The sequence below is a fragment of the Chroicocephalus ridibundus genome, chromosome 2 (assembly GCF_963924245.1).
Source record: "Chroicocephalus ridibundus chromosome 2, bChrRid1.1, whole genome shotgun sequence".
NCBI classification, from domain to species: domain Eukaryota; kingdom Metazoa; phylum Chordata; class Aves; order Charadriiformes; family Laridae; genus Chroicocephalus; species Chroicocephalus ridibundus.
The window spans coordinates 4,025,540-4,051,689 of NC_086285.1; the positions used below are offsets into that span (position 1 = coordinate 4,025,540).

A 26,150-nucleotide genomic window follows, 5' to 3' on the forward strand; every position below is an offset into this window, starting at 1 on the left:
TTGTGCTTCCTTTCACACCTGCAAGTTGTTAATTAGCCACTCATATAATTATCGCTACACTCAGACGTATTGTGTTTGTGTGTGCACATACAGTGATGATGGTGGATTGGTCAAAGGGTCTAATTGCAAGAGCTGCAGGCAGGATGCTCTCATGATGCTCAGATTATGAATTTACACCCCAAGTGCTGTGGAGTCGTCTGGTCATGACAAGCCCAAGTCAAACCACCGTCTTGAGCTGGAAACTGCATTGTAAGATGCCCTTGGTCATTATATATGCCAAATATTGTCGAGGGCACTGGATGGCAGCTCTCTAGTGCATCTTATGGATGAAGCATTTTGGTTTCTCGCAGCAAAGCGGGTTTTCTGCAGGTGAAATGGACCCATCATGTCTGCTCTCGAAAAGCTGCTCACAGCTTCTCAAACCACATGTCCCGGATGACTGGCAGTCTGAGTGTGTTCAGTCCTGAAGGGAATGAGAAAAAAATGGTTTTTCACATATTTTGGGTTTTTTCCTATTCTTGGAGGGTGGATGTGGACTTTGACAGTCTGTGATGTAAAAGCCAGACCTTAGTTTCAGTCTGTCCACCCAGGGTGCTGGGAGGATTCTCAGGGGGATGAATTTGAATGGCACAGTATAGCGAGACAGTTGGAGGATATTCCGGCATCCAACCCTACACTTGTAACAATCAATCCATGTATATGTGTGTTCATGGGTGCACGTATCTACAAATACAAGAATCGTTTAACATCTCTTGATTGTGGCAAAAGAACCCTAGTGTGTTTGTAATTGCATGATTATTACCTCTATGCATGAGTCCTACCTCCAAAAGACATTGCATCTAGCCACCTAGCTCATGCAGTGGTGTTGCCTTCCTCGTGGTGGTTTTGGGATCACTCATGCTGGGGCTGGCACTAGCTCTTCAGCTGGCACAGATGTTCTCAAGGAAGGTCTCCCATTTTGAGAGTGATTTGGTCTATCTGGCACAAACCTTACAAAGTATAAGAACGTTATGCCTAACTCTAGGCAACCATCTTACCAGCTCACTGCCTCCTTCTTAGTCCTTCCTCCTCTGTCTGTGTCTTCTTCAGGACTAAGAGAAATACATTAAAATATCAGGTGGAACATCTTAGACACAATGTCTTCACGATGGTTTTATTGCTTGTTTTCAGCAGTGTCAACCACAGAGAAGAACCTCCTCTGAAGCAAGGAGATGAACCAAGTACAAAGGAAAAAAAAAATAGCCAATTCATTGCATATGTACAGAGTCAGAACAAAATAAATAACATTGGGCAAAAGGCCATGAAACAAGGCAGGGATTTCAACTGTGCTGAGCAAGCAGGCCTGTTCCCACTGGCATGAAGAATACATCACAAGCACCTAGGTACATAAAAGTCCACAGAGAAGGCAATTCTCTGTACGCAGCCAGTTTTCTTCACTCTTTGCTTTCAAAGCCTATTTACAGGAGGGCAGAGCAGAGGTGTTTACAGTTTGAGTGAGAAGAAAAGAGTCAGTTGGCAGGAGGTACCGAACAACAGTTTGAGGTGTTTGAAACAGAGTCTAAAAAACGCACTTTTGAATTCAAAAGTGCTTTTTTGAGCTTAATTTATCATTATCAGAGTACCAAAATTGTGGTTTTTTTCTGTTTTTTTTTTATCTTTTATTTTTTAATGTGCTATTCGGTTTTCCTCTATGTACAAGTTTACAATGTCCACAAAACTGGGGTATAAAACACTGGTGTTCTTCTGATGCCAATTTACACGTCCTGTAGGCCTGGCCCTCAGAACCCAAACGGGCATTATTTCCCTTACAGACCTGTTACGGAGTTTCCAGTCCCAACGTTTGCCTTCTTCCCTGTGATTTCACAGTATGCTAGAAATAACCAGGGTTTCAAACCCAGGGCTCTTCAATATATAGCACAACACCATGCAAGCAAACAAGGAGTTAGGACTTTCAGATAGTTGGAGGTGGAAGAGATGGTCCATGGGCCCAGGAAACTCCTAATTTCTAAAAGTTTACAACTGCACAGATCTCCAGGGGAAATAACAAGATCAGTCATTGTCATTATACCTCATCAGACTGGTATGTAAATAGTGGGATTGGAGACAGGGTGAAAAGTTGACTGACTGAAAGAAAACGGATTGAAGTCTATGCTGTTCTGGATTTTGGGACATCTGACTCCACGCACCAGTCTAGGACATAATTCTTTTCCCTATTACACCGGTTTATTTCCAGAATGATACCAGCAGAGTCATTCCAGATTGATATGAGTATAAACGAGGCCAAGAGCTTGGCCTCCTGCTCTTTGAGGTTCATCTACAAGCAAGGAACATTACGGTCCTTGCCATCATAAGCATCGGGGTTGTGAAAAGTGCAAAGTTGCGTTGTGAGTCAGGGAGCTCAGGACTGCAGTCCATGTCTCTGAGAGTTTCGCACATTCACTGGTGCGGAGATGCCTTGGGAAGAAGCATGGGGCTGTGCCACCACCCCAGTTGAGATCCTTTCTTCAGCTAAAAGCCCTAACCCAAAGCAGGGACACTGCAGGGAGGATGCGTATTTTACAGGGGCTTTGGTGTTAAACCCAGATGCATCTTCTGGCGAAGCAACCTTGCTTCTTGGTCTCCTAGCTTCTGATACCACATGGATTTCCACGGGCCATTTATCAACCCAAGCTGAATTTGTGCGGACAGAAGAAAACAAGCTTCACAAAGACACATATTGGCATTTGCAAGTTTGAGACATTCCCTTTTAATCTGAAAATATTTCATATTTGCTGCAGAAACCCACTGGGTTTTGCCTTATTTAAACACTGTGATGAAAGTGGAAGGAATGGACTAAAAGTAATTCCACCAAACCCCTTTAATACCCTGCCATGGAGCCAAGTGATGTTCACTCCTGAGCTTTCTTTGGAACTTCATTGTGCTTTTTAAATACCACTGGCAGTCTTTCATTAATCAGCAGGTGCATCTCTCTCTGAAAGTATTTCCATCAGATTGGAGCAGAGATTTGGGTTTAATCCCTTGGCTCACATAGCCCTGTGACACAGACACCACCATGCCCCATGGCTTCTGAGCTGAACGGGAACCAAGCGGGACATTGAGAAAGAAGTAAATCTGTGGATTAGTTAATGTACAAAACATTTTTTTCCCCACTAGCACCTTTCTTGAAAAAAATATAACTGCTTCAGAGGCAAAAAAAAAAAAATTAAAAATAAAATAAAATAAAATAAAATAAAATAAAATAAAATAAAATAAATAGAACATTCAGGTGTTTTGTATCCTGGGCTTTCTTGGGATCACTTTTTCATACCATAACTGCAGTAATGATGATGCTGCATATATACTTCTTGTTTTAAAAACTGGTTTCAAGGTAATGCCCTGAAATCCTGAAACAGCCTAGAATTTCTTTAGTGCTCTTTTTTAACCCTAAACATGGTCACATTCTCATTTCTTGCTGCCTATGAGAGGGCCACAGAGCAATATAGGTCCCAGATGAATAGAAATATCTACAGTCTAATGTTAATATTGAACCTTGTTCCTCTAGACCTTGAGACGATAATTTAGGTTTTATATTTTAATTGTTCCATACTTATTAATAATTTTTTTTTATAGTTTAATCACTGAAATATAGAATGACTAATTAACAGGAGGGGTTTGATCTCTCACTGGTGTAAAAAGGGAACAGTTCCAGGCTGAACATAAAGGAATTATTCTAAAGGCAAATTCCAGTTTAATGCTGGTGTAATTCAGGAGTCGCTGAAGTGAACTGATGAGTGCAAGTGGGATCAGAATTTGGCCTGAGTTCTGTAAAGAGTTTTGGAGTCCAAATTCATGATCCTCAAACATATCTAAAGGCTTGTCACGTCACATCCAGGTATCTTATTTTGCAGCAAATTAATTCAGATGCCTTCACTGGAGACTTTCCTGTCTTATACCGGAGTTAAGGGGGTCAGACTGGTGCTGCCCTGAGCACTGCCTTGTGTGCTCTGCGTGGGTTTGGGTTGTCATTTGGGGTTGCAGTGAAGTCCTTGAACTCCATTTTATTGAGGAGTTGAATGAAAAGCAGAGTAGAGGAGGCCAAGTTATGGGGCCAAATTCCTGCACTAAGCCGCTTAAGCAAGGGCCTGATCCGAATGTCATCGTTCACTTGATTGCTCATATCCCCAGAGTGAAAAGCTCTGATTTCACCACTGAATCCTCTGTTCTCCTGAAATATGAGGCCAACAGAGCTGGGCTGGCAGCTCTGTGCTGCCTCCATCACTAATATTGCCATGCCTGTCACAGCAGGTATATTCAGCACATTCATTTAATCTCTCAAACATCCTTGACAGCATAATGGCGATGTGGCTGGATGTTCAGTGATGAAATAATTGCAAATCAGATGCCTGGGGCACTGTTCCTGGCATGCTAACATAGTCAACATTTTTTGAAGGAGCATCTCAGTTTAGGTCACATCCTATCTTCAGGTTCCCGCGCAGAATAGGCTGGTGGTGAATCTCACGGGCCGCAGAAGGCCCTGTGGCATGGGTAAATAACCAGCGGAATTTTTCCCTGTCGTGTCTCTCAAAGGCAAGCTCATTCTTGCTGCCTTTGGCATAGGGCTGATGCTGGCACAGGTTAGCACAGGGCTGAAAAGGAAGAGATGCTGGAAATACAAAGCCAAGGGTCTTCCTGCAAATGGAGTTAGAAGCACAGGGAGAGGAAAAAGAAGGTGAAGAACACAGGGAAAACCCACAATGTCTCTCACTGCTCATGGCTCACAGACACGGACCTTCTACCCCAGCAAGGCTGCCTAAAACAGATGGATGGGAAGGGTTCCCCTCACATCCCAAAAGAGAGCCTGCTGGTAACGGTGTGCCACTTACTTATACTCAACAGCTCTGTGCTCAAACTCCTCTGCTTGTCTGGGACCTGGGATTCAAGTTCACACCTCAGGCACTTCAGTGGCTGCACTAATGAGACTGGGCAGTGCTCCCCTGCAGCCCACCCATTTTGTTGGGCATAAATAGCTACTGCGACAGATAAAGAGAGTGAATGACCTTGCAGCCTGATCAACCAAATCTTTCCCAGACTGACGCCGCTTCCAAACTCGGAACAAGTGAGAGGAAGCATTTTACACTAGGTGGAACATCTTAGAAGCTGAGAGCGCGCTTTTCCTTGCTTGTTCTGGGCCTTCTTGCTAGTTAGCCATTCACCTGGTGAAATGCAAGCTAGGTCAAATCCTTGCTTTGAACCAGGCACAGGAGTAGAATTGGTGGCACTGGTGGGAATTCTCCAGTATCTTCTGTGTGAGTCCTAATCCAGGTCTGAAAGCACTCACCAGAGCAGCACCAGCAATAAAGAAGGTGCTTGCCTCTGAGAACCTCATGGAGATTTCAATGGGGACCTTGTTCCTGTGGTATCAGGGCATAAGGGCTTCAGTGCAAGCAACATGGGGAAATTTTAAGCATCCTCTTGGTTTCTCTGGATTTTAGGAATTAGAGAGCTGCTAAGAGGGGATTTTGATGATCTTATGGCATGTCAGTGTTGGATTCTAAGTGCTAACGATATGGTTTCAGTGCAATGTAGCCATAACATAGATGGCTTGCACCTGGCCAGCCTGGGGTCTCATCAGCACTTTAATTCCAGGACCATGGAGCTGATTATGTCTATCTTCGCAACATCTGCCTATCCTCTTAGGTTTTGCAGGCTGTGAAAGCCTCTCAGCTAGCTCACTGAAAACTCATGACTGCATGTCTACCCTTCACAGCGGTTGCATCAGAGCGTCTCATGCCCCTTAATGCCTTCAGCCCTGTGTGCTGTTCTTAGTCCCCCATATGGAGAAATACTTTGGAAGCATCGATCTCAAACGATACCAGGTATAGCTCTGGGGAGGGTTACGGCATAGAACAACTGCTCTCTCAGAACTGAGAAAGGAACTGGATGTCCAGATTTGCAACTCTCCTCCTGGGCTCAGTGTGGTTTGTTGGCAGTGAATCACAGACGTTTAAAGCAAGAAACAAGCAAGCAAAACAACCCCCAGAGCCCCCACATTAAAGATGTTTCCCTTCAATGAACTACATTTCATTACAAAGAAAAAGAAGTCCAGGTGCTCTTTGTACGTGGTAAGTTGAGATCTCTGAACTCTGAAAGAGGAGCCCACCTTCCTTTCCATCTACATGCATTGGGGACCCAGACTCTCCTTCACGAGGACAGTGCCATGTCATGTTGTGATGATGGCAGCCCAATTACTAAGCGTACACCTGAGCTGGGCAGGGCTTTCCCACGCCCAGCATAAAACTGGTGCAACCTCATTCAATGCAATTGGGTGGGACACGAACATGAGCATCTGTATCGTCGCGTTGTCTGTCTTCTGACAGAGTCTGAGATTGCGGGGGTTGTCTCACATGCAGTGCCTGGGTGTGCGAGCTGCATGTGATGCCCTGAGAGCCGCCGGCCTGGCATGTCTGAGCAGGATTTGGTTTCACCCCTGTCCTTTGCCCCTCCACCAAGAAAAGGAAAGAAAAAAAAACTATTCCCTTGGTTTTCACACGATCTATGTATGTTCTTTACATAGGGATTGCCCCTATATGGAAGCTAACAGGCCTTCAGAAAAAAGGTAAAATACACAACACATCTTAAAGATCTAACAATGCCTTCATCATAGGATGAAAGCTCCCAGCAAAAGCCAAAGAAGAAATCAATTTAATAGCTCCTTCACTCCTTCCTGACTCCTGGAGTGCCAGTTACGTGCTGAGACAACCTTGTTCTGATGAAAGCAATTTCGCCTGCTGCTGTGACACTAATTTTTTTCATCTGGAGAGTGGCTCCTTATGGCGGGTCTGATTCAATTAAGGATTACAGGTTCTACATCTCCCTTTCCTGGCAGTGTGTGCTAAGCAAGTGCAAACGAATTACAGACCAATTGTTTTCCCCTGATCCCTAATGATCCTGGGTGCGTTAATGCACCAAGATCTATGAGCGAACTTAAAAAGAATGAAAAACACAGCCAGGCTCTGCTTTTGGCATCTGTACCTGGTTTTTATACATGCAAATCGAGTTTTCTCTTCATGGAAAACAACCAAACAAAACGCGATGTCATGAACATTGTGCAGAGAAGGGCATTCACGCTGTTCCTTCTCAGCAACCTGCTTTTCCAGAGGGCACCCAAGGGTGCTTGGAAAGCTTCTGCTAACAAGGATGACAGGCAATTAGCAGAACACACTGCAGCACTGGGGCATCCTCTGAGTGGTTTTCCTTGTGCTGCAGCTTTGTCTTCACACGTGTAAAAGGCAGAGGCAGGGCTCGTGCGCTGGCCTCCCCCTGCTCATGTCCCTCCTGTCCCTTCTCCCCGTGTGCCCGACTCTGTCTCCGGTGCCTTATCACCACCTCTTACCAACAGGACTTTTGGCACATTCATATGTTTGGCATTTCTTTTTCCTGCTTCTTGCCTCCTTCTCTCCTTTACTGGCTCATTTTTTGAAAAGTGCAATTTATCTTTTTCAGAGATGCCGGTTCTGGTAAAACCACCAGGGACTCAGGCTCTCCCCTCCCTTACCCCCCGTACTTCATTATTTATGACACATCAGGATTTCCGAGGCTCTTCTCAAGTAACTGGGACCTTTACTCATAGCTATCAACCCCCGAGGGCTTGAAACTTAAGAGTGAAAGGTCTGAAAAGACGCAGAGGAAAAGCATTTCTCTGCCTCTTGGCTTGTCTGATCTTGTTCTGGATGCCAGCGGCTTTTCCAGTTTTGTGTCCTCTCTTGGCTCATGCGGAGCATGTCATTTCTCAAGGATTTGTCATCATATGACTGATTCCTGGGGATCCTTCTGTCTCTCAGTTTTTCTCTTGGATGCTCAGTGCTTGGAGACCCCCTCCTCATCACACCAGAGAGAATTCAGCCTGGAAGCCAGAGCACCGGCGTGTCTTTGGTGAGCACTTGGTCAGCATGGAGATCTGGGTGCTGAAGTTGGTGCCATTGCTGCCTAAGGAAGGGTGGTGATACTTCATGTCTGAGCCCAGGAACCGCTCCAGATGCCATCTCCGCCACTTTCTCTTGAGCTCAGCTTGGACCTAGGAAGTAGAAAGACAAGCAAATCAGCAGAGCAGAGCATTTTCCATTGCTCTGCCTTGATTGTGTGAGCAGCAATGGGTAACCTACTCATCAAGGGGCCAAGAGTTATATTGTAAAGGCCACTAGACTTAACCTGGCCAGGACTTTTAACCTCATGGAAGAGATGTCACGCTCCAGCCAGTAAACTACTAGAGCAGAAATCCCTGAGCTTCAGCAGGAAGGTGAGCACAGGGAATTGCTTATCTGATACTGTGAAGGTGCCAGACTACTTAACTTTAATGGCAACATATTCTACGCTTTGTGAGTGTAAGCTTTTACTATCACTTGTTTGCAAAGCTGTCAATACAGCTGTACTTTTTTTGATAGGAGCTACTTGTTCCTGCTCAGGGAGTTTACAGACATCATCCGGTTTACGTTGTCCAGATTCAAATCCTGAACAGATCTGGCCGTCGTCCCTGTCCTTTCCTGCAGCCTTCCAGGGCAAATTTTTAGCTATGAATTAGATAAAACAGCTGTGTCTGCGGGTCTCTGGGATCAGCAAGCACAGGAACACAACAAATCCAGGATGCAAACCCCAGGACTGGAAACGTGGGAAAGGCAAGATTGATATCTGTAAGGCGGAAACATGTTTACCTGGCACTGGATTGTGTCTAACAAGTCATGTCGATGCCTCTATCAGTTTTGGATCATTAATAAGTTTGTGTGCTTCTCCCCTGCTCTGTGCAGGCTTACTGGCAAAGGTCTCTGCCTGGAGCTGGGCTATCTGCCCTGCACGCCACTGCATGAGGTACACATGGCATCAGCCTGGCTGAAAGCAGCATCCAAGCTGTAAGAGGGGAAATTGTGATTCTGGACACTCTACCTCTCCCTAGGAAGCTGGAACACAAACCCAGATCACAGCTGCTTCTTTCTTGCCCCGTGCTCAGTTTATCAAGCTGAAAGTGCTCCAGCTGACAGCAGCTCCAAGTTTTTAGCTGCTCACACCTACTTGTTAGCCTTCGCAATATGGGTTTAATCAGTCTCTGCTGAATTTCTTGCGGGCAGATGGAGCGTGGTACAAAAATATCACTGCAGTAACGAGCCTCCATCTTGGCAGTGGGCCTGATTCCGTGGAGGATTCATTGAGACGCTAAGCATGAGTAGGGCTTAGAAGATGGGCTTTATCCTTCCCTGCTAAAGGTGGTCCCTTCAGATCAGGGTTTATCCAAGGCCATATGGGAGTTCTCCTGATGCTGTCTCCTGAGTAAAGGGCAGACTCAACAGCAGTAACACTACAGTGCATACAAAAGTCCTAATAGGTTTATTAATTGTGCTGGAAACTGTCAGGAGTTATTCTAGAGTGAGAGATTTGATTTGGAAGCTTCCCCCCATTATGGTAACATCAGGAATGGGACACTTCTCAATCCACTCTCCACAAGCATTCAATTTACCTGAGCTGCAAACATTAACCAAACAACATCATGGATCTTACCTCCCCATTGAGAAAACAGTACAGAACAGCCACCACAAATCCCTAGGGAAAAGGAGAGAACAGGCTTTTAGCACCTCATAGCTGATATTCCCCTAGATCACAACCCAGGCTCACTGCGGCCTTTGAGAAAGGTCACACTGCTGGGGGACTGCTGAGGTGCCCCTTAGAAACCACTCGATCACATTTTCCCTATCAAAGGAGTAGAGGAAGATCAGTTGAGGTACCTTGCAGCAGGTGTATGGGTGTGAGTTCAAAGATTGCTCCAGACTGGTGTTTAAAGCCATCAACAGTCAGCTCAGCTCTAAGAGGGGTACTTGGGCATTCAAACTGGGACACTAGAGGCAACTGGATGGGATACTAGACCCAAATTTCCTGCTTGGTCTTGTCAGCTGAAACTGGGGAGAATTAAACATGTTCCCTAGTATGTCATCAAGGTCAGAATGATCTTAGGCATGGTATAGGCCTAAATTGTTCCTTTCCCATCTTGCCTGCAGTGACACCTCATTTTTGAGAATCTCAGCTTTCACTGAAAAAAATTAAACAAACTTATGTCTAGCCCTTATGGTGGCAAACACTAATGAAAAGGAGTGGGTGTAGATCCATTTAGCTCTCAAAGGAGAGATGCCAGATGTGAAGTGATGACGATGTACACAGGGACTTTAACTCATTCACCACTGAACAAAGCATGCTACTGACACAAGTACGGTACCTGGTGACAGACAGATCCTGCTTGCGGGCTCTGAGAAGACAAAGTGGCTAGACCTGATAATGGATGGATGCAATGGGGTGAAATACATTAAAAAATGCTTCTTTTCATGCAACAGCAGGGCCAAGGTTAAGAGCCCAACATGGGAATTGACTGAAGTGTGTGGGAGGGTGTAAGAAGCAAACTTCATCAGGGCTTCCTAAAGATTAATGCAGAGGACAGCCCCGTTATCCATCCTCGTGGGGAACCTGCCTCCTATGCCAACGAACTGGAATCCTGCTTGAGTAGGATCTACAGGCAGAACTTGGCTTATTAACAGAGGAGAAAGTTCATGCAAGTCAACCTGTTGAAGACAGACTAGGCTCCTGTTAATGGACAGTAAGGCACTCCTCCCAAAGGTGATTTATCTTATCTTACACCATGCCCATAATGTATAAACCAAAATGAGGTGCTCATTTTTCTCCCTTAAGTACAAAAAACCCCCGGGGTGACAAACTTATAGAGGTAGATTTTCTTTTCGCGTGCCTAAAATGAAGAGAGAGAATCTCCTTCTGGATTTCCAGGAGGCAAAATATAAAATTATCTTCCATCCTGGCCAAGCTGGAGTGAGTAGCTTTTCCCCCAAGGTATAACAGCAGTATTGGGCATATCCAGGAAAAAACCCAGCTCACATGTTTGCTTATTCCCTTGTCAAGCTTGTTACACTTCTCCCTGCCAATAGACCTGGTGATTGACTGATGGACCAAAGGGTGGCTTACCTGGAATGACCCGACAACGAGCTCAAAGACCAGCTTAACTTCTGCTTTGAAATTGTCAGGGAAGAAAGCAAACATGATGTAGTGAATGCCAAAGAGAGGGATCAGCAGCAAGGTGGACTTGGCCAGCCTCCTGTCGGAAAGACAAACATGAGTCAGAAGGGGAGAGGGAAGAGGAGCTAAAGGGTAAAATGATGAGAAATCCTGCAGCTGAGCCCTGCGCAATCCCGAAACTTTAATTTGCTGGAGTACATATTTGCTGATTACCTGGATCATGATGGTGTAGCCTGTATCATGCATGTTAAGTGCCTCTGTTTGCCCTTAGGAAATGTAATATGGGCCATTTACCCTGAGGCCCTGGGAACATCCAGCCTTTCAACAGCAGCCTTGAGTGAGACAGCTTCAGGAGGCTGCCTTCGCCCAGAGGGAAGACTTCTCTGGAGTAGAGGGAAAGGGAGGGAGTTGAGATAGCTCCTCACAGCCTAACCTCCCCAGGACGCCTCTGATGACCTGGGCTGGGACGCAATGACATGTGGAGCCAGATCCTTGGCTGGGCACAGTCAGTTCACACTAACCAAGGACAGTGCTGGGATCATTTCCACAGTCTCGCTTTCCTCCTTGTTAACAGCTCTCATAAAAACATGCATGTGCCTCCAGCTGAGATGGAGTGATCAGCCCTAGATTATTTCTCCTTGGCCTGCAGACCGCAGATGGCTGGTGATTTTCAGATGTGGTGTCAACATAAAATGTGACATCTTTATTCTCAGCAACTTCAATGGAGCTATTTCTTTCTCTCTTCTCTCTTCTTCCCCTCCCACCAGAGATCTTTTTTCATCTGTACGAGCTAAATCATCATCTAACACTGTCTTTGTTTGCTTGGGATTTCTGAAAATTACAGCTTCTGGGAAAGAAATGGTATGTTTAGCTCAGAATAATGACAGGCTATTGCACAATGAATGTCTCCAAAGGAGGGAGACGAACAGTATTAGTACTTAATGGCATCAGGCTGGGTAATCAGAGGTCTAATTAGGAAGAGATGATAATTTATTAAATATAATAATTATTAAAATATAGCTGATGGAAATAAAATGAAATCAAGGCCCAAAGGACGCTCATGGGGGTTTTGACTCCCTTGGTCACCCACATCCTCCCATATCCCCCTCTCCCAGAGGCTTCTGGAGGAATTGAAGCTACGGCTGGGGTGTTGAAAACACTTGTTCTTCCATCTGCAAACCCTTCACCTCCAAAGTCTCATCAGGCTCAGTTGCATCAGACCATCTTCATTTATCTGCCATCTGCATAAGCCCATTGTGAAAGCTGATGTGCCAGCTTTATGTAGATGACGCTCATCACTGTATCTCCCAGCAGACCTTTCCAGCTTTCCCTGGGCCTGGCCCAAAGACATTATGTCTGTTGTTGGAGGCTGTGGTTCTCCAGGAAATACCTGATGGCTGAAAAGCAGCTGGCTGCAACTCATTCCAGGCAAAACGAGAGCCTGTAGGAAGCCAAGGAACCTTCCAGGAATTTGCCTTTCCCATCACATCCCTTGCTAGCAGACACATCCTTGCTCATAGTGAATAGATCCAAAATATGAGTCCTCTTGGATGTCTTCCTCTGCCAGAGTACTGTCACTGTCATTGGTGACCATCAAAGTAACATGTTTCTCCCTGTCAGAAGCAGCTCTGGCTGGTGTGACCCACAATAGTATGACCCAGCCCTAATTCTCTCAGCCCCCAACATACAAAAAAGCAACTCATTTTCTAAGCAGACCACACTTCATTGAATATCAATACTGGCTTTTCAGAGATGTCTCCTCTCTCCCCAGTCTTTCAGGAACACTCAATCTAGAGGAATTTGATGTGATGCTACCTTCATGTACCATATTCATAGAGACGCTGTTTGCAACCTCAAATGGATTAGAAAATTTTATTTTATTCTTCCAGACAACATCAAGAAAACATCCCCTCAATTATAACTTTTTCCCTCCTGGCTGGACTGTGGCAATGAACAGGGCACAAATGCCAAACCTTAGGAACTCCCTCCTGCAGTTTGTATAACACTCAAACCAATGTCTTGTTCCCAGCACTGATCTTCCCCAGAACATTGAGTGATGCTTTAGATCTCAGTTTGGCTTCAAGGCAAGAGCTCTATGATCTAGCCCTGTGATATTTAAAAGACTTTCCCCTTGAACACTGCAATGAGGAAAATCGTCTTCCCCAGTCATGGTGTAATTTCTTCCAGGATCTAAAGCCTGGCTGTACAGGAGGCAGAACTGCTTGGGATATTGTCCAAAGCTGGTTAAAGCTGCCTGCTGGAAGCCATGGCTTCTCAAAAAACCTCATTACTTCCACTCCCAGCACAGGATGCACTGCTGAGAATTATTCTCTCTGACAGATATACACGGTGACAGGTAATTTAGGGAAAACACGTCTCCACTAGCCTGCACTGAACCTACTCCTCTCTTTGGGAGTGGATAAGAGTGAACCAATATTTTAGTCATCCTCCTCGAATGCATAACGGAAAAGTTACCCAGAAAACTTTGATGATAATATTGATCTATGAACATGTACAGAATAGAAAGAGATTCATTTTCCTCAAGATTTCTGTTGCAGAAAACAACTTCTATTTGCCTGAAATATTGCTGTCCCATTCTTGCACATGTCTCTGTCATTTCCAGAAAACTGTTTTGAGAGACTTGTATTCACAGTTTCCAACACATTAAAGCCCAGTTCACTGTCTGTGGCATTAATGAGTGAGTCAGCAGTGCACCTGAACTTCCAGCCTGCAGCTAAACTGAAACCGGTTGGAATTGAACAATACTGTCAACGTGTCAGCATGTTATTTTTCTTTTTTATAAAATAAACAATATAAAATAAACAAGAGAAAGAGGGAGAAATGCAAATGAAATATCCATGATGCCATTAGTTTTAAACTTAATTATTTCAGATTTGGGAGGAGGAACCTGTTAGTAGAAGTTTTTCGCTAAGATCTCTTGGGTCCTGCAGGCCAGACCCCTGAAGCCAGCAGCAGCATTTCAGGTAATAAGGGAATGACAAGTTAAAGGATCCAGGTACCTACAATTGCAGATACCTACAATGGCATTTATAAAAGGGTCTGGACCCCAGATGTCTCTACAGACAGCTGTCTGAACATTAAAAACTTAGGACAACACTGAGAACTCCCCTTGGTGGGATCTAGCCTTTACTTTGGGACACTTATATTCATTTCCATAGGAAAGTGGGGTGTCTCATGTCCCACTGCAATCAGTACAGTCAACAGAGACTTCCAGATGCCCCAGAGAATCTGGCTGGTGGCCAGCTGCTACTGTATTAGGGTACAAGTCTCCCATAGGTCCTGGTTCCTGTATTCCAGGTTCAGGCAAGTATCTCAAATGTCCTAGAGCATCTCGTACGGCTTGGACACCTATAAGTGAGCAACTGATTCATGCCCTAATGGAACTGGATGTTTCTCCAGGTGCAGAAGGAACGTGAGGAACTGTAGATGTGAAGACCATTTGTACTTCAGCAACATCTCTTGTTTGGCAGGCCAGTGTGGGGAAGTCCGTGTTACTGCCCTGCTGTGCTACCTTTGTTCACAAGGCAATGAGAGCTTTCCTGGCAGCTCCCACTTCATTGGAAAATGTGAAGTAAAAAGCCCTGAACCCAAAGCTCAGCATGACCTCCGAGGTAATCTAGGCATAACCTTTCCGACGTGTGTTGGCAACACTTCTACTGAGATGAAAAGGAGCCAACTGCTCCAGGCTGCTGCTTAGTACTTGAACATATTTCAATATGCTGATTTAATCTATGTACCTGGCCAAAGCTGTTGCAATCCTGGGGGTACAAAGATACAATGCCCAATTGGAAATACATAAAGGGAGGTGATAGAAAGCACAGGGTCTGGTAATGTTGGTGTTTTAAGATGACAGAAAAAGAGGTAATTGGCTTTGGCTGCTGCAGGGAGAAGCTAAGGTCAAATACTGGAATTTCCTTTCATAAATTTGAGAAACTCTTGAAGCAGATGAAATGCATAATTTACCATCACAAGAGAGAAAGACTCAGTGTCATGGATGGTCAGTATTTAAGGACCATATTGATATTCTCTGCCATCTTGCAGAAAGATGAACTGAGCTCAGATTCTCTAGGGTACCTAAGTGCACAGTTCCCTCCAAAGACAAAGACTGATGGGCAGTGACCATGTAGACACTGGACTTTTTCCTTTTCATTTCTTTTCCAGGAATTATATAATAAATATCAAGGATAGTCAAACAAGACAGTGGCAAAATTAAAAAATAAGCCAGTTTTTGAACTTTTATTTCATTTGCATTGAAGCGAGAATAAATCCATGCAAATAGACAGATTTCTCGCACTCTTAGAATACTGCAACTAAGACCGGTCTTGGCCACTGAGACAGATGTTGATCTCACTTGCATGTTGTTCATTATAAAAAGCCTTGTTAAGGTCAACCTTATATCCCTGGAATAAAAGCATTATGTCAAACAAAATGTCTGAGACAGTCCTACTTCTCAACAGTGAAGAGAAATGTATTGAATTAATTCAATCTAGTTTAGGAGTCTGCTTTAGGATAAGAAAAAATTGCCATAGATTCTACTGAATGTACTAATTTTCTAGACCTCTCCTTCTTTGAGAAAGGGAGCTGAGGGTTACTAGTTCAGAAAAAAAAGCCCATATGCTCTGGGCAGCTACTCCTTGTCCTCCATCAGAGTCCCTCTGCCTTCAGAATCCAATAAATATTGAATATACAGAGAAAAAGCCTATTTTGTTTCACGATCACTGTTGCTCGCACTTCTTCATTGTCAATCCCAGGACAAAACCTTCTCTCCTGTCTGCTCAAATTGACATACAACATGCCCAGCCGTTTTACCAAATGCCCCACTTCCAGATTTCTGATCAGCTTTAATCAATTAAGAAATCCTTGATTCTGATCAGTGCAGAGAGATGCGATACTGAGCTACCAGCCAAACAGGTTTCCCAAAACCCAAACAATACGGTTGAAAAAGTCTAGGACTTACGAATATTGGCTGGTTTCATTGTGTCCAACATCTGGGGAATGCAACTTCTGGACTAAGATACGGATAATGCAAATGAAGAGAATAAAGTTCACCTGTCGGGAGGGGGAGAAAGGAAACACAGAGAGAAATGAAAAAAATTAGTATTTTTGTCCAGTAAAAAGAAGAAGTGATCATTAGAGGGCAGTTCCTTTCACTGCAGTATTTTTGACATGGAGCAAGCTGTTCTTAAAAAGCCATGAGCAGAGAACCCCACTCTGGGAGCACATAGTAAACCGACACAGGATGGCAGCCATCTTGGGCCTGACATCAGCCTGCTTGGGACTTTGTGTCATACATCCCAAGTATGATGATGTCAAACCCATAGAGCACAGCTATGCACGACGTCCTGCTGCGCGGGGGAGCGCCGACGACAGGGCAGGAAAAGAGCCTTGGGAGTTAGCGGAGCGATGGACGTCATAGCCCTCGGGAGACGGTGACATGGGACCAGCTGCTGAGCATGTCAAAGACTGAGGCGGTGAGCCAAGGAAACCAAAACAAAACACAAAGCAGTATCCACTTCAGCGGGCCTCTATTTAATGCTATGGGGCATGTTTTCTCTGGAGAGAAGCTGGAGACCTTGTCTAGCAAGGGATAGACCTCACCGATACAGCGGAAAACATTATCTCCTGCAAGGTTATACCAGAGGACTCTAGCTGATACCTAGATTTTAGATGGTGCTTTTCACTCAAAAAACCTCAAAGTGCTCTATCAACATACTTAACCAATGTTGACCTTATTTAATAGTAAAGGTGAAGAGCTAGGAATGGCAGTTTTCTAATGGCAAGTAATAGATGGCATGAATTAAATACAGATCTGCTTGCTCTTAAGGTCCTATCCATTGAATCACGCTGTTATGCATGCAACATATACGATAGAAAATTGATGACAGATTTCTGTCGACTTAGTTTAGTTTTAATTTGGCACACAATCTCTTCCTTTATCCTTTCATGGTTAACGAATGCACAAAGGATTCTGATTGTTAGAGGCTTAAAGGCTGGAAAGGATTGTGTTAACCAGCTGATCCGATTTCCTGCAAAAACAGGTTGTAAAATTTCCTCCAGCAATTCCTATATTTATCTCAATGACAGGTGAATAAAATAGACTGAAGCACATCTCTCATTTAGATGCTCACTCTTTTTTCAAAGACTATGAGTGATTGGAAATTAATTGTATTTCTTGGTTATGATGCATTGCTTAATCGCTTTTTATCTATCCCATGCCATTTATCATAGTTTCTGTTCATATTTATTTCTTATAAAAATGGTTTGTGTCTGACTTGGTGGCAAGTAAAATTTATCAGTTCAAACCAGTATTATCTAACTCAATTACTCTAATGAGCATCGATAGCACACAAGCTGCAGCGCTGAAGGTAGGTTCGGAGCTTAGTACAGCCTTAGCATTGCATGGTAGAAGATATGGCTATTAGGCTACTGGTGAAGCTGTTCAGTTTATTTTTCAACCTAGAGCATAATCAAAGGCACTAGATCTGTTCCCAGCGCTTAATATCTTATATGTCTTGTACATCATATATAAGATATATGTATTTCTTCCTTCCATTGAGATCTATGCTTTATTCCCACAGATATGGAGAAAATGTTGCATTCCTCCCTGAAGAAACCTGCTGTTTATCAGAGACTGGTTATCATGCCCTTCTTTTGTGATTTGAGATTTATATGATACCTGCAGAAGGAAAATCAGAAATTGCTGGGTAAATTTCTGTTGTCAATGAGGAAGTGGTTTACTGGCCAAAAGAAAATACAGACTCATTAATCTGAGGAGAACAAGTGTATTTCTTGACCAAAAGTTATCTTGGGAAAGGGGAAACGCTATCTATAGCTTTCTGTGATAATATAAACATTGTGAGATGTGCCATCTAAGTATTGTATTTCTATTCAGTGAGGTGAACAGAGTAAGGTGCAATTATCCAAAGTGTTTCAGTTTGGAATCCCTGTATGACAAATGCTACAGAAAAGAAGTCTTCTTGTAAAGGTCATAATGTAAGTGGAATAAGAAGAATGTATGTCTAAGAAAAGATTTCTGTTTAAAAGAGATCTATTTGAGTTGATTTCTGTTGCATTCTTTTTCTTTCTTTCCCACATACTTGCCTTCATTTAAGAAAACTCAAAGCTAAGTTTATCTCAAGTTCATTTGATTTTAAGTTTTGGCTTGATACCTGACAGAGGAAAACACGTAATATTCAACAAGGATGGAAAGACTCAAGAGTTCCTCAGAAGTGTCATGGTTTCTGTGGTCAGAATGGATCGTGTCCAGAGAGGGAAGAAGTCAAGCACTTCTGATGATTTATCTGGAAATTATGCAAGCTTCTCAAGAACTTACTTAAAAAACACATAGATGGAATCCAACTTTGTACTGGAAGCTATAACAAGAGGCAAACATCTCGGGGAATCCATCTAACCTCTTTTTATGTAGGTAGAAATTTATGGTAGGACTCCTTGCATTTTACTTTGTAGTGTTGACATCTACAATTGAAGAAGTCACCCTGGGCTCTGCATATGGTCAGCTCAGAGAAACAAAAACATGCATGGCACAATTCATCTGACCTAATTTAGATATCCAACAATGAATTAGACAAGATGAACCTTTCCTGGATCTCTAATCACGTTCCTCAACCTCCTCTGGCTACACACACGTATGGCTACTGCACTAGAGTGCCCAGGGTGAGTAGCTGAGATGGAGGTGGTCAAAGTTAAATCAAATGAGCTCCACCTTGGTTGCCTAGTCACTCAAACTCTTCCCACGGTCAATGTTTAAATGTTTATGTTAAATGTTTATCTGGAGGGTGGACTTCCTTATCCTAAGACAGACAGTCAGTACATAGTGGGACTTTATCTGTCAATGATTTTCCATGGACATTTACAGAACACTTCTCAACACCCCTTCACCCCCCAGACTTTGTGTTAAAGATGGCTTTGCAGCCAGCAGAATGTGCTGATACTTTACCAAAATAGACACCAAAATAGGAGTTTTAATGATCCACCAGAATGGGGATTCCACTACTTCCTCCCAGCACCTAAAAAGAAACAAAACCAGACTTAAACCATCAAGCAAAGCAAGCAAGCAGCTATGTCACCTTCTCAGGTACCTGGTTTCCCTAAATGCTAAAGATAGCTGTGCCAGGTTATGTGAAGGGCACTAAACATGGTGTGTATGAACTAGGAAGGGCTGAAGACTTGCTTTACAGTGGCTTTGAGCACTGGTAGGCACCAGCTGCCCCAGAGATAATGTGGTGAGCTCTTTTCCCCTTTGTTACAGAATGGGCTGGAGGATGTTATGTCAGCGTGAATGTGGGGGAGGATGGTGATTTGCTTAATTTCTCCTATGCTGAGGTCTGCTACAAGGAAATGCTATCAAAATATCAGACTCATGAGGTCTCCAGTGCTATCTACCATCATGGATGGGGGTTACGCACAGAGCAATTGGCACCATCAGAAAAAAACTAACATGCCCTTCTGAAAAAGATGATGGACCGTCTGTGTGGGATTAGTCTGACCAAATCTAACTAGCTGCATCTGACTTATGGGTCTAGTGAGGGTCTGGTGGAGTCTGTAGGGTCCAGGGTGTGATTTATTTCATCCTGAAGTCAGAACTGTCTGCAGACCACACCACTCACCTCGGTTGCAAGGAAATGACAGAATCGGAATGACATGGAAACGACTAATACTGTTCGGGACCCATTTATCTGTCGACTTCACAACACTCGGGTGATCAAAGGTGTATTTTTAGGAGAGCGTTAATGAAAATTGGCCCGCATTTGTGTTTGAAATAGATTAGTGGAACCCATCGTAGACAATTTCACCCCGATTCGGCTCATCTAATTCAAAACATTGACAGTGCAAGTAATGGTAGATGAAGAGAGGCACTTTTAAGGCACAGTTCCTGAGACCTATTTTAGGCATCAACTTTAAGGTGAAAAGAATGGCACTCCATGGACTACGCTGACTAAACCTCCACTAGCTACAAAAGGAGATGAGAGTAAATTGCTCACATAGAGATGCTTATACTTAGTCAGGTGCATGCTGCCCTTTCCGTTAGAATTAAAGTGGCCCTAATTATGTTGAGTGCACTTCATTTTTAAAATAAATTCAGGCGGTCTGAATGAAGGTCACTTTAATTTGGAGTTAGAATGTTTAAATAGAGGCTTAATGTTGTTTAACCAATCTTACATAATTAGGTTTTATTTAATCTGGATTAATTTCCTGTAATTTTTCTCTGTAGGTAATTTTAGTATGCAAAAAAAAATCTGTTAGGTATTAACATATCTTGTAAGTTCACACTCTGTTTTACTTGGCACAAAAATGTAGAGCTTTAAAGCTTCCAGAAAATGCAAAGAAGTCTGTATTTTTATTAAGAATTGCTGAAGCTTTGTGGGAATATATAGGAAGAAGAATTGGTAGCCAGACTGGTTAAATCCTTTGGTCTCTATCTTATTGTAAGGGCTATTTCTTAATAGAGTAAATAAGGTCAGTTTTATGCAGATAGAGTAAAACCATACAAGAAGTCAGTAGCCCTCCGGAAATGTGTTAGCATGACTATAAATCAAAAACACAATGAGAAATATGAGCTGCTTCTCTTAGCGGAATAAGGACAAACCAGGACACATTTGGAGAGAGACGATGATGGGAGAAAATGAAGTTAACCATATGCTGTAAATGCAAGAAGTGAGGACACGCACCGTGAGTACACAATCAGCACCTGATTCTGTAACTCTCTGGAGTGGTTTCTCATAAAAGTTTTCACAATTACTATAGTTTGAGTGTTTGAGTAAAAGCACGAAGGAGCATTGCAGGATCGGATCCTATTTACTTGCATATATCCTTGGATAGCTCCAATATCTGCCTCATTTATTTAGCTTTATTCTATCTGCTGCTTATACAAGGTATCAAAGGCAGCTGTGAGGTTAAAGAGGATGAAAAACAGATCTTAAGATCTGCCTCAGGGGAAAAAAAAGGGCTTTTAGATTTTTCCTGCGAGAAGGCTAATGGGTATGTTTATTAAGTATCTCTTACACCAGCATATTTAAGGCCAGTTCTGCAGGATGCAAAGCTCTAAGCACGATGCAGCTGCTCAGCTCGTATCTTTGTTATACAGAGGATCACAGGGCCAAATGCAACAATCAGGATCTGTTCACAAATTCCCTGCAAATAGCCTGACCAAGGTGTTGGGAAACAAAGAGGGTGAGTGACCGGCCTAAGTTGGCGTAAACCGTGTGTCCTCAGGGAGACCTTGAAGCATTTCCCGGTCCATGGTGGCAGAGGAAAGCCTCTGCTCTGCTCTGACTGCCGTAAGGGTCAGGGCAGGATGGCTGGGTCACTAAAACTTCAGGGATTTCCCTGGCTTTCCTTGGCAATAAAGGAAGGAAGAATTATAACGGAAAAAGAATTGAGTCCATAGGCTTACCCAACATCGAAAAAGTAAATCCTGACAATAGTCCACGCAGTGATGAACAAGGAGGGGGCACCTGACAAGAGAAGAGATGGTGTTACCATCAGAAATCATTATCAATGCTTTCAGGGCTGTTGTCTCCGACTGCCCATCCCTCCTGAGTGACTGAGGTGATGCCTTCCTTCAAAAGTGGGCAAATGCTTCATGTTTTTAATGCTCCCATGCCAAACAAGAAACATGTTGCCGAAATTTCGCTTGCACTGGCCATGTAAGATGAGTTTCCTGTAACTCCTCACTAGCAGACTTATCCTCCTGTTGCAATGCCTACCAAAAAACCTACTGATGGTGAAATGCAAGGAATAGGAATCACTTTAGACATCTCCAGTGTGGACACTTGTCACCACAGGTCTCTAGCATCAACAAGGAGAAATAGGTACTCCTAACACACAGGTCACCTGAGCTACTTTAGATGTTTGCTTTAGGACAAGAAATATGCCCTTGGACTGCCCTGACTGTACTGCCTGGATCTTCACTGACTATGAAGGGAGCCTGGAGTGACAAGTTCACATGTAGATGTCTGTTGTGGGCCAGATGAACCTGCTTCTGCTCCTCAGTCCATGATCTGACTAGGGTGGTCTTGTTCCATCCTTGTGGTGCCTCTTTTCTTTGTCTCATGTCTTTGATTAGATTTAGCTTGGAAATACTTCAGAAGGACATGTCACTTAGTTCTGGATTAGTCACAGTATTGTGTATTGTTTATTACCAGTGATTTCTGAGTGCAATGGTAATACAAACTGTCAGAACTACGAGTGTGTCCAAATTATTAATTTCTGCATGATCCGTTTGAGATCCATCACTGATGCTCTTGCAAATGATGGATGACTGAAAGGCCAAAAGATCCTTCAAGCACCTGTTATTTTCTTGAATTGTCCTTCCTCACCCAAGGAACTGCAGAATATATTACCAGTGCAAGGGATTTCCTTTGATCTAAAATCATTAACTTCATACTTTTTTCTTTAAAATCTGCCAGCTCTACTGCGCTGAAAGAAAGAGTATCTGTGCACAAAGCAGGTTTAAAGAAGGTCTGGCCTGATTAACTGCATCTGAAACAAGGTCTGCTAACATCATCACTTCTTATGCTTATAGCACGGAGAATTGTCTCTCTTCCGCAGTGTGAACCCAAGTGTAACTCCTGTCACTTTCGATACAATTTACTCTGTGGCTAACTGGTCAAATCCTGAGCCCAGGCTTACCCCTGTACATGACACTATTTTATTATTTCTTTTCAAGGTTTTTCCCTGCTCTAATTATTTCTCAGTTTCAGCTATGAAAAGCATGCATAGAAAACCATTTTGCTTACTTAAACATAAATTTTCAGCTAAATGGCTTAAAGGGGAAAAGAGATCTCTGTTACCTCTTTGGAGAAAGAAGAGAAGTTGATCTGGCAGGATTAACTTGGGTAAGTTAGCAATTCAGCTCTGAGTTACTTTGTGAAGAGTTTAATTTTGTCTTCCTTGGCATTTTCTCATTTTATTTTATGTTATGTTACTTTTTTTTACTTTATGTGTTTAAGACTAGGTTCACATTAAAGCTGGAGAAATCACGAATGCAGTAATCAGAAGGTTATCAGCATTAGCATGCAGGCAATGGAATCTCAGGACAGTTACCTGGCCTGAATTCAGCAAGCCAAGTTGAGAGTGATGGACTGCAGTGTCTGGTTCAGTCCAAGAGCCCTGCTTTGCTGGGATCCATCTTTACATGTTAAAGTCAATGTATGATGTCAACTTTGGGATCCCACTCCAGATGAAATGACTAAGTGACTACAAAGGTGATGTGGAGTTTCAGGCCCTCAGTCCTTAAAGACATTGAGTTGCTCAACTATCAATGAACCCAGCACGATCGAAGTTCTTAAATACCTTTGAAGATTTAGGCTAATGCTGTTAAACTCCTCTGGCCATCACTTGATCTTGCTCCTGGTTGCACTTCTTGGCATGTATGCTACATCTCTGCCCTGTCCGAGCCCCCTGGTTTGCGTATTAAATGGCTGTTAAAAATGCCTGCCAGGATCACACCTTGGCATTCAGTTTTGAGAAGATGCATACCCCAGCCAATCAAGATGTACCACCAAAAGTACTTCCTCTCTGAAAAGAAGGAGATGACCAACAGGGTGTGAAGATACAACCCCTCCACCAGGAGCCAGAAGAAGTTGGCCATGACGCAGTACTGGAAGAAAACCATCATGGCTTTGCAGCCTACCTGGAAGAGAAGAAAAGAACAGTGAAGTGCAGCATGTTTCCATAGTAAACACACCAAATTACCAGTCAACCTTGCTCTGTGTGGAACTTTGGGATTGATTTTTGCAGCACCTGAAGCCCGTATGGAATGAGCTCCATGGTGCATGAGCCTCCATGCACTCAAGCTTGGAAACCCTGCTGGGCAGTGAGAGGCTGATACGCTGGACCATGATCCCTACCAGCATGGTGCTGCTCTCTGTGGGTTTTGGATGTACATCTTTGGGAAGCTGGCTTAGTGGCACAGAGGATGCCAGAAGGTCCTGCCCTGATGTGCACCCACCAGCCTCTCTGCTCTACCAGGGAGTGTTCGTGGGGCTGAGCTGTGAAGCAAACAATCGCACTGCTTCAGAAGAACCCTCCAAAAAGGCGCTACTTTGACCTGAGACCAGCTCAGTGACTGGTTTACGGCGCAGCCCACAAACCCTTGGTTCAGCATGGTGAAAGTGATCTGCACCAGAGAGTAAATGAGGATGAGTGAGAATTTCTTATGCTATTTTTGGCACTAACGTCAGTGTCTTGATGAACAACAAACACCCTGAGTGACTTGGGCATCATGGTCCCCCCATCATTCTTTAGTGGTGGTTTTGGCAGTGTGGGGCTCAATGATCTTAAAGGTCCTTTCCAACCTAGACAATTCTATGATTCTGTAATTCTCCATGGGGCTGTCTGCTAGAATGACCTGGCTCCCTGAACCCAAAGAAATGAAGCCTCTGACTTGAACAAACTGAATCCACAGGGTAAAAAAAAAAAAAATTAAAAAAAAATATCTGTGTGAATTAACCCCTGAAAATTGTAATCACTTCATGGCCTGGTAAGTATTGCAAAAACGAAGGAGATTTGAGACAGGGATTTGAAGAAAGTCAAGTCTACAAATGATTATGAATACTCAGTTAAGAAAAGAAGGAGTGGGATCCATATTTTTAAAATAAAGAAAAGGATAAGGAGGACAAGCAGGGTAAACACTAGCGATCATGGACAGATTTGATTGCATTGGAAGGGGAGACATTTGAAAAGGGAAAGAGCATTGTTTTTCTTCAGGAAATGAATAATTAAACACGGTAACTTGCTGTGTGAAGATTTCATTGCAGCGCAGGTAATGAGAACAGTCAGCTTACAAAGGAAAAAAAGAAGGGAAATTTCTTTCTGAAACTCAGGGGCCAAGCCTGACTTGGAAAACACCTGAAGGTAGAAATCAGCTTCCCAAAGAAGTATGTCAGCCATTGCCCCAGCACGGGATGTAGCAGGAGCTTTACAGGAGATCATTGGTGGCATCATTACACATATCCACGCTGTCTAAGCATCCTTGAGATGCTGGTTCAGGCAATAGTCTTGTTGCCTTCAGCGAGTCTGCTTGGATAATACCGCACACTTATTGGGGCAAGAGCAGTAGAATCTGGCTGCTAGCACTCTTTGGTTAGTTGCTCTTCCCTGGTGCTCTGCCTGTGCAATATGTTGAATTTAGAGCAATAATTGATTTGCACCAGTGACAAGCTCACACTTCCCCCCTGCTCCCCTCTCCTGCTGAAAACAGTTGCTATGAAACACGCTGGTTAAAAAGGGAAGTGTGGAAAGCATTTTCTCGATGCCGCATGTTTTGGAGAGGGACTTGTCCCCACTGATTACTCAAAATTAATTCAACCCTCCCCTAGCACATGCCAGTATGTCACTCTGGGGACCCTCATGGGTTCCTGCTGATCAATTTATATGCACATCAGCTCCCTCCTGTGAGGCAGATGGAATAAGCAGATACTTGCCCCAGGGTGGTGATGGGGGAAGGTGGAGGCAGAGGAGGCAGTCAACTCCCAGGGAGGGAAGGTGACACAGAGCTGAGCTGACAAGGGCTGGGGATGCGGCAGCGTCCTCCCTATGGCATCCCTGTGCTCTTTGTTTCTCCCTGCTATTGTGTGCATATGGCTGTGTGACATCAACACACCTCATTTCTGTTGCCCAAAGCCTGAGAGCCTGCTTGGTGTGTCTGCAGCCAGTGGGGATTCGCTGGTGTGAGCATACTCAACACTACTGGGGCTACTGAATTCGTTTATGGTTTCACTCTACCAGTATTTGTCCCTAATTCAGCAGCTCACGGGTGAGACAGGAGGTTTAAGGGGGCAGTTATGATGCAGCTCAACCACATGGATTTGCTTTGGGGATTGAACATTGGCGAATCCTTTCTGGATGGTTGAGTCAAAACTATGGCAGAGGCATGAGGCTGGAGCATGTCACAAGAAACTGCAATACTTCACAGGACCAGGAAAGGCTCCTCACAAAAATTGAGTGTGACTTCTGCCTAACAGAGAGTCTCAGGCAGGGTTCTCCAGTCTGAGTTTGCAGAATTACTGCTGTCACAGAGAGGAAGCCGTGTTGAGCTAAGGCTGTGGCAGCAGGAGTGCCAGATC

The 26,150-nt window shown here is 43.8% G+C and overlaps 1 protein-coding gene across 1 annotated transcript in view; it reads right to left on the reverse strand.

Annotated features, from left to right (window-relative positions):
• Window positions 1-1,165: 1,165 nt before the first annotated feature.
• The window catches only part of VIPR1 (vasoactive intestinal peptide receptor 1), a 120,700-nt gene continuing 95,715 nt past the window's right edge, over window positions 1,166-26,150 (reverse strand). The window contains exons 7-13 of the mRNA XM_063324301.1: window positions 23,563-23,716; window positions 21,476-21,536; window positions 19,019-19,088; window positions 16,019-16,110; window positions 10,990-11,119; window positions 9,526-9,567; window positions 1,166-8,053 (exon numbers count right to left, since the gene is read on the reverse strand). Of these exons, the coding sequence (XP_063180371.1) occupies window positions 7,862-8,053; window positions 9,526-9,567; window positions 10,990-11,119; window positions 16,019-16,110; window positions 19,019-19,088; window positions 21,476-21,536; window positions 23,563-23,716 (741 nt within the window). The 3' untranslated portion in view covers window positions 1,166-7,861. The remainder of the gene's footprint in view (window positions 8,054-9,525; window positions 9,568-10,989; window positions 11,120-16,018; window positions 16,111-19,018; window positions 19,089-21,475; window positions 21,537-23,562; window positions 23,717-26,150) is intronic.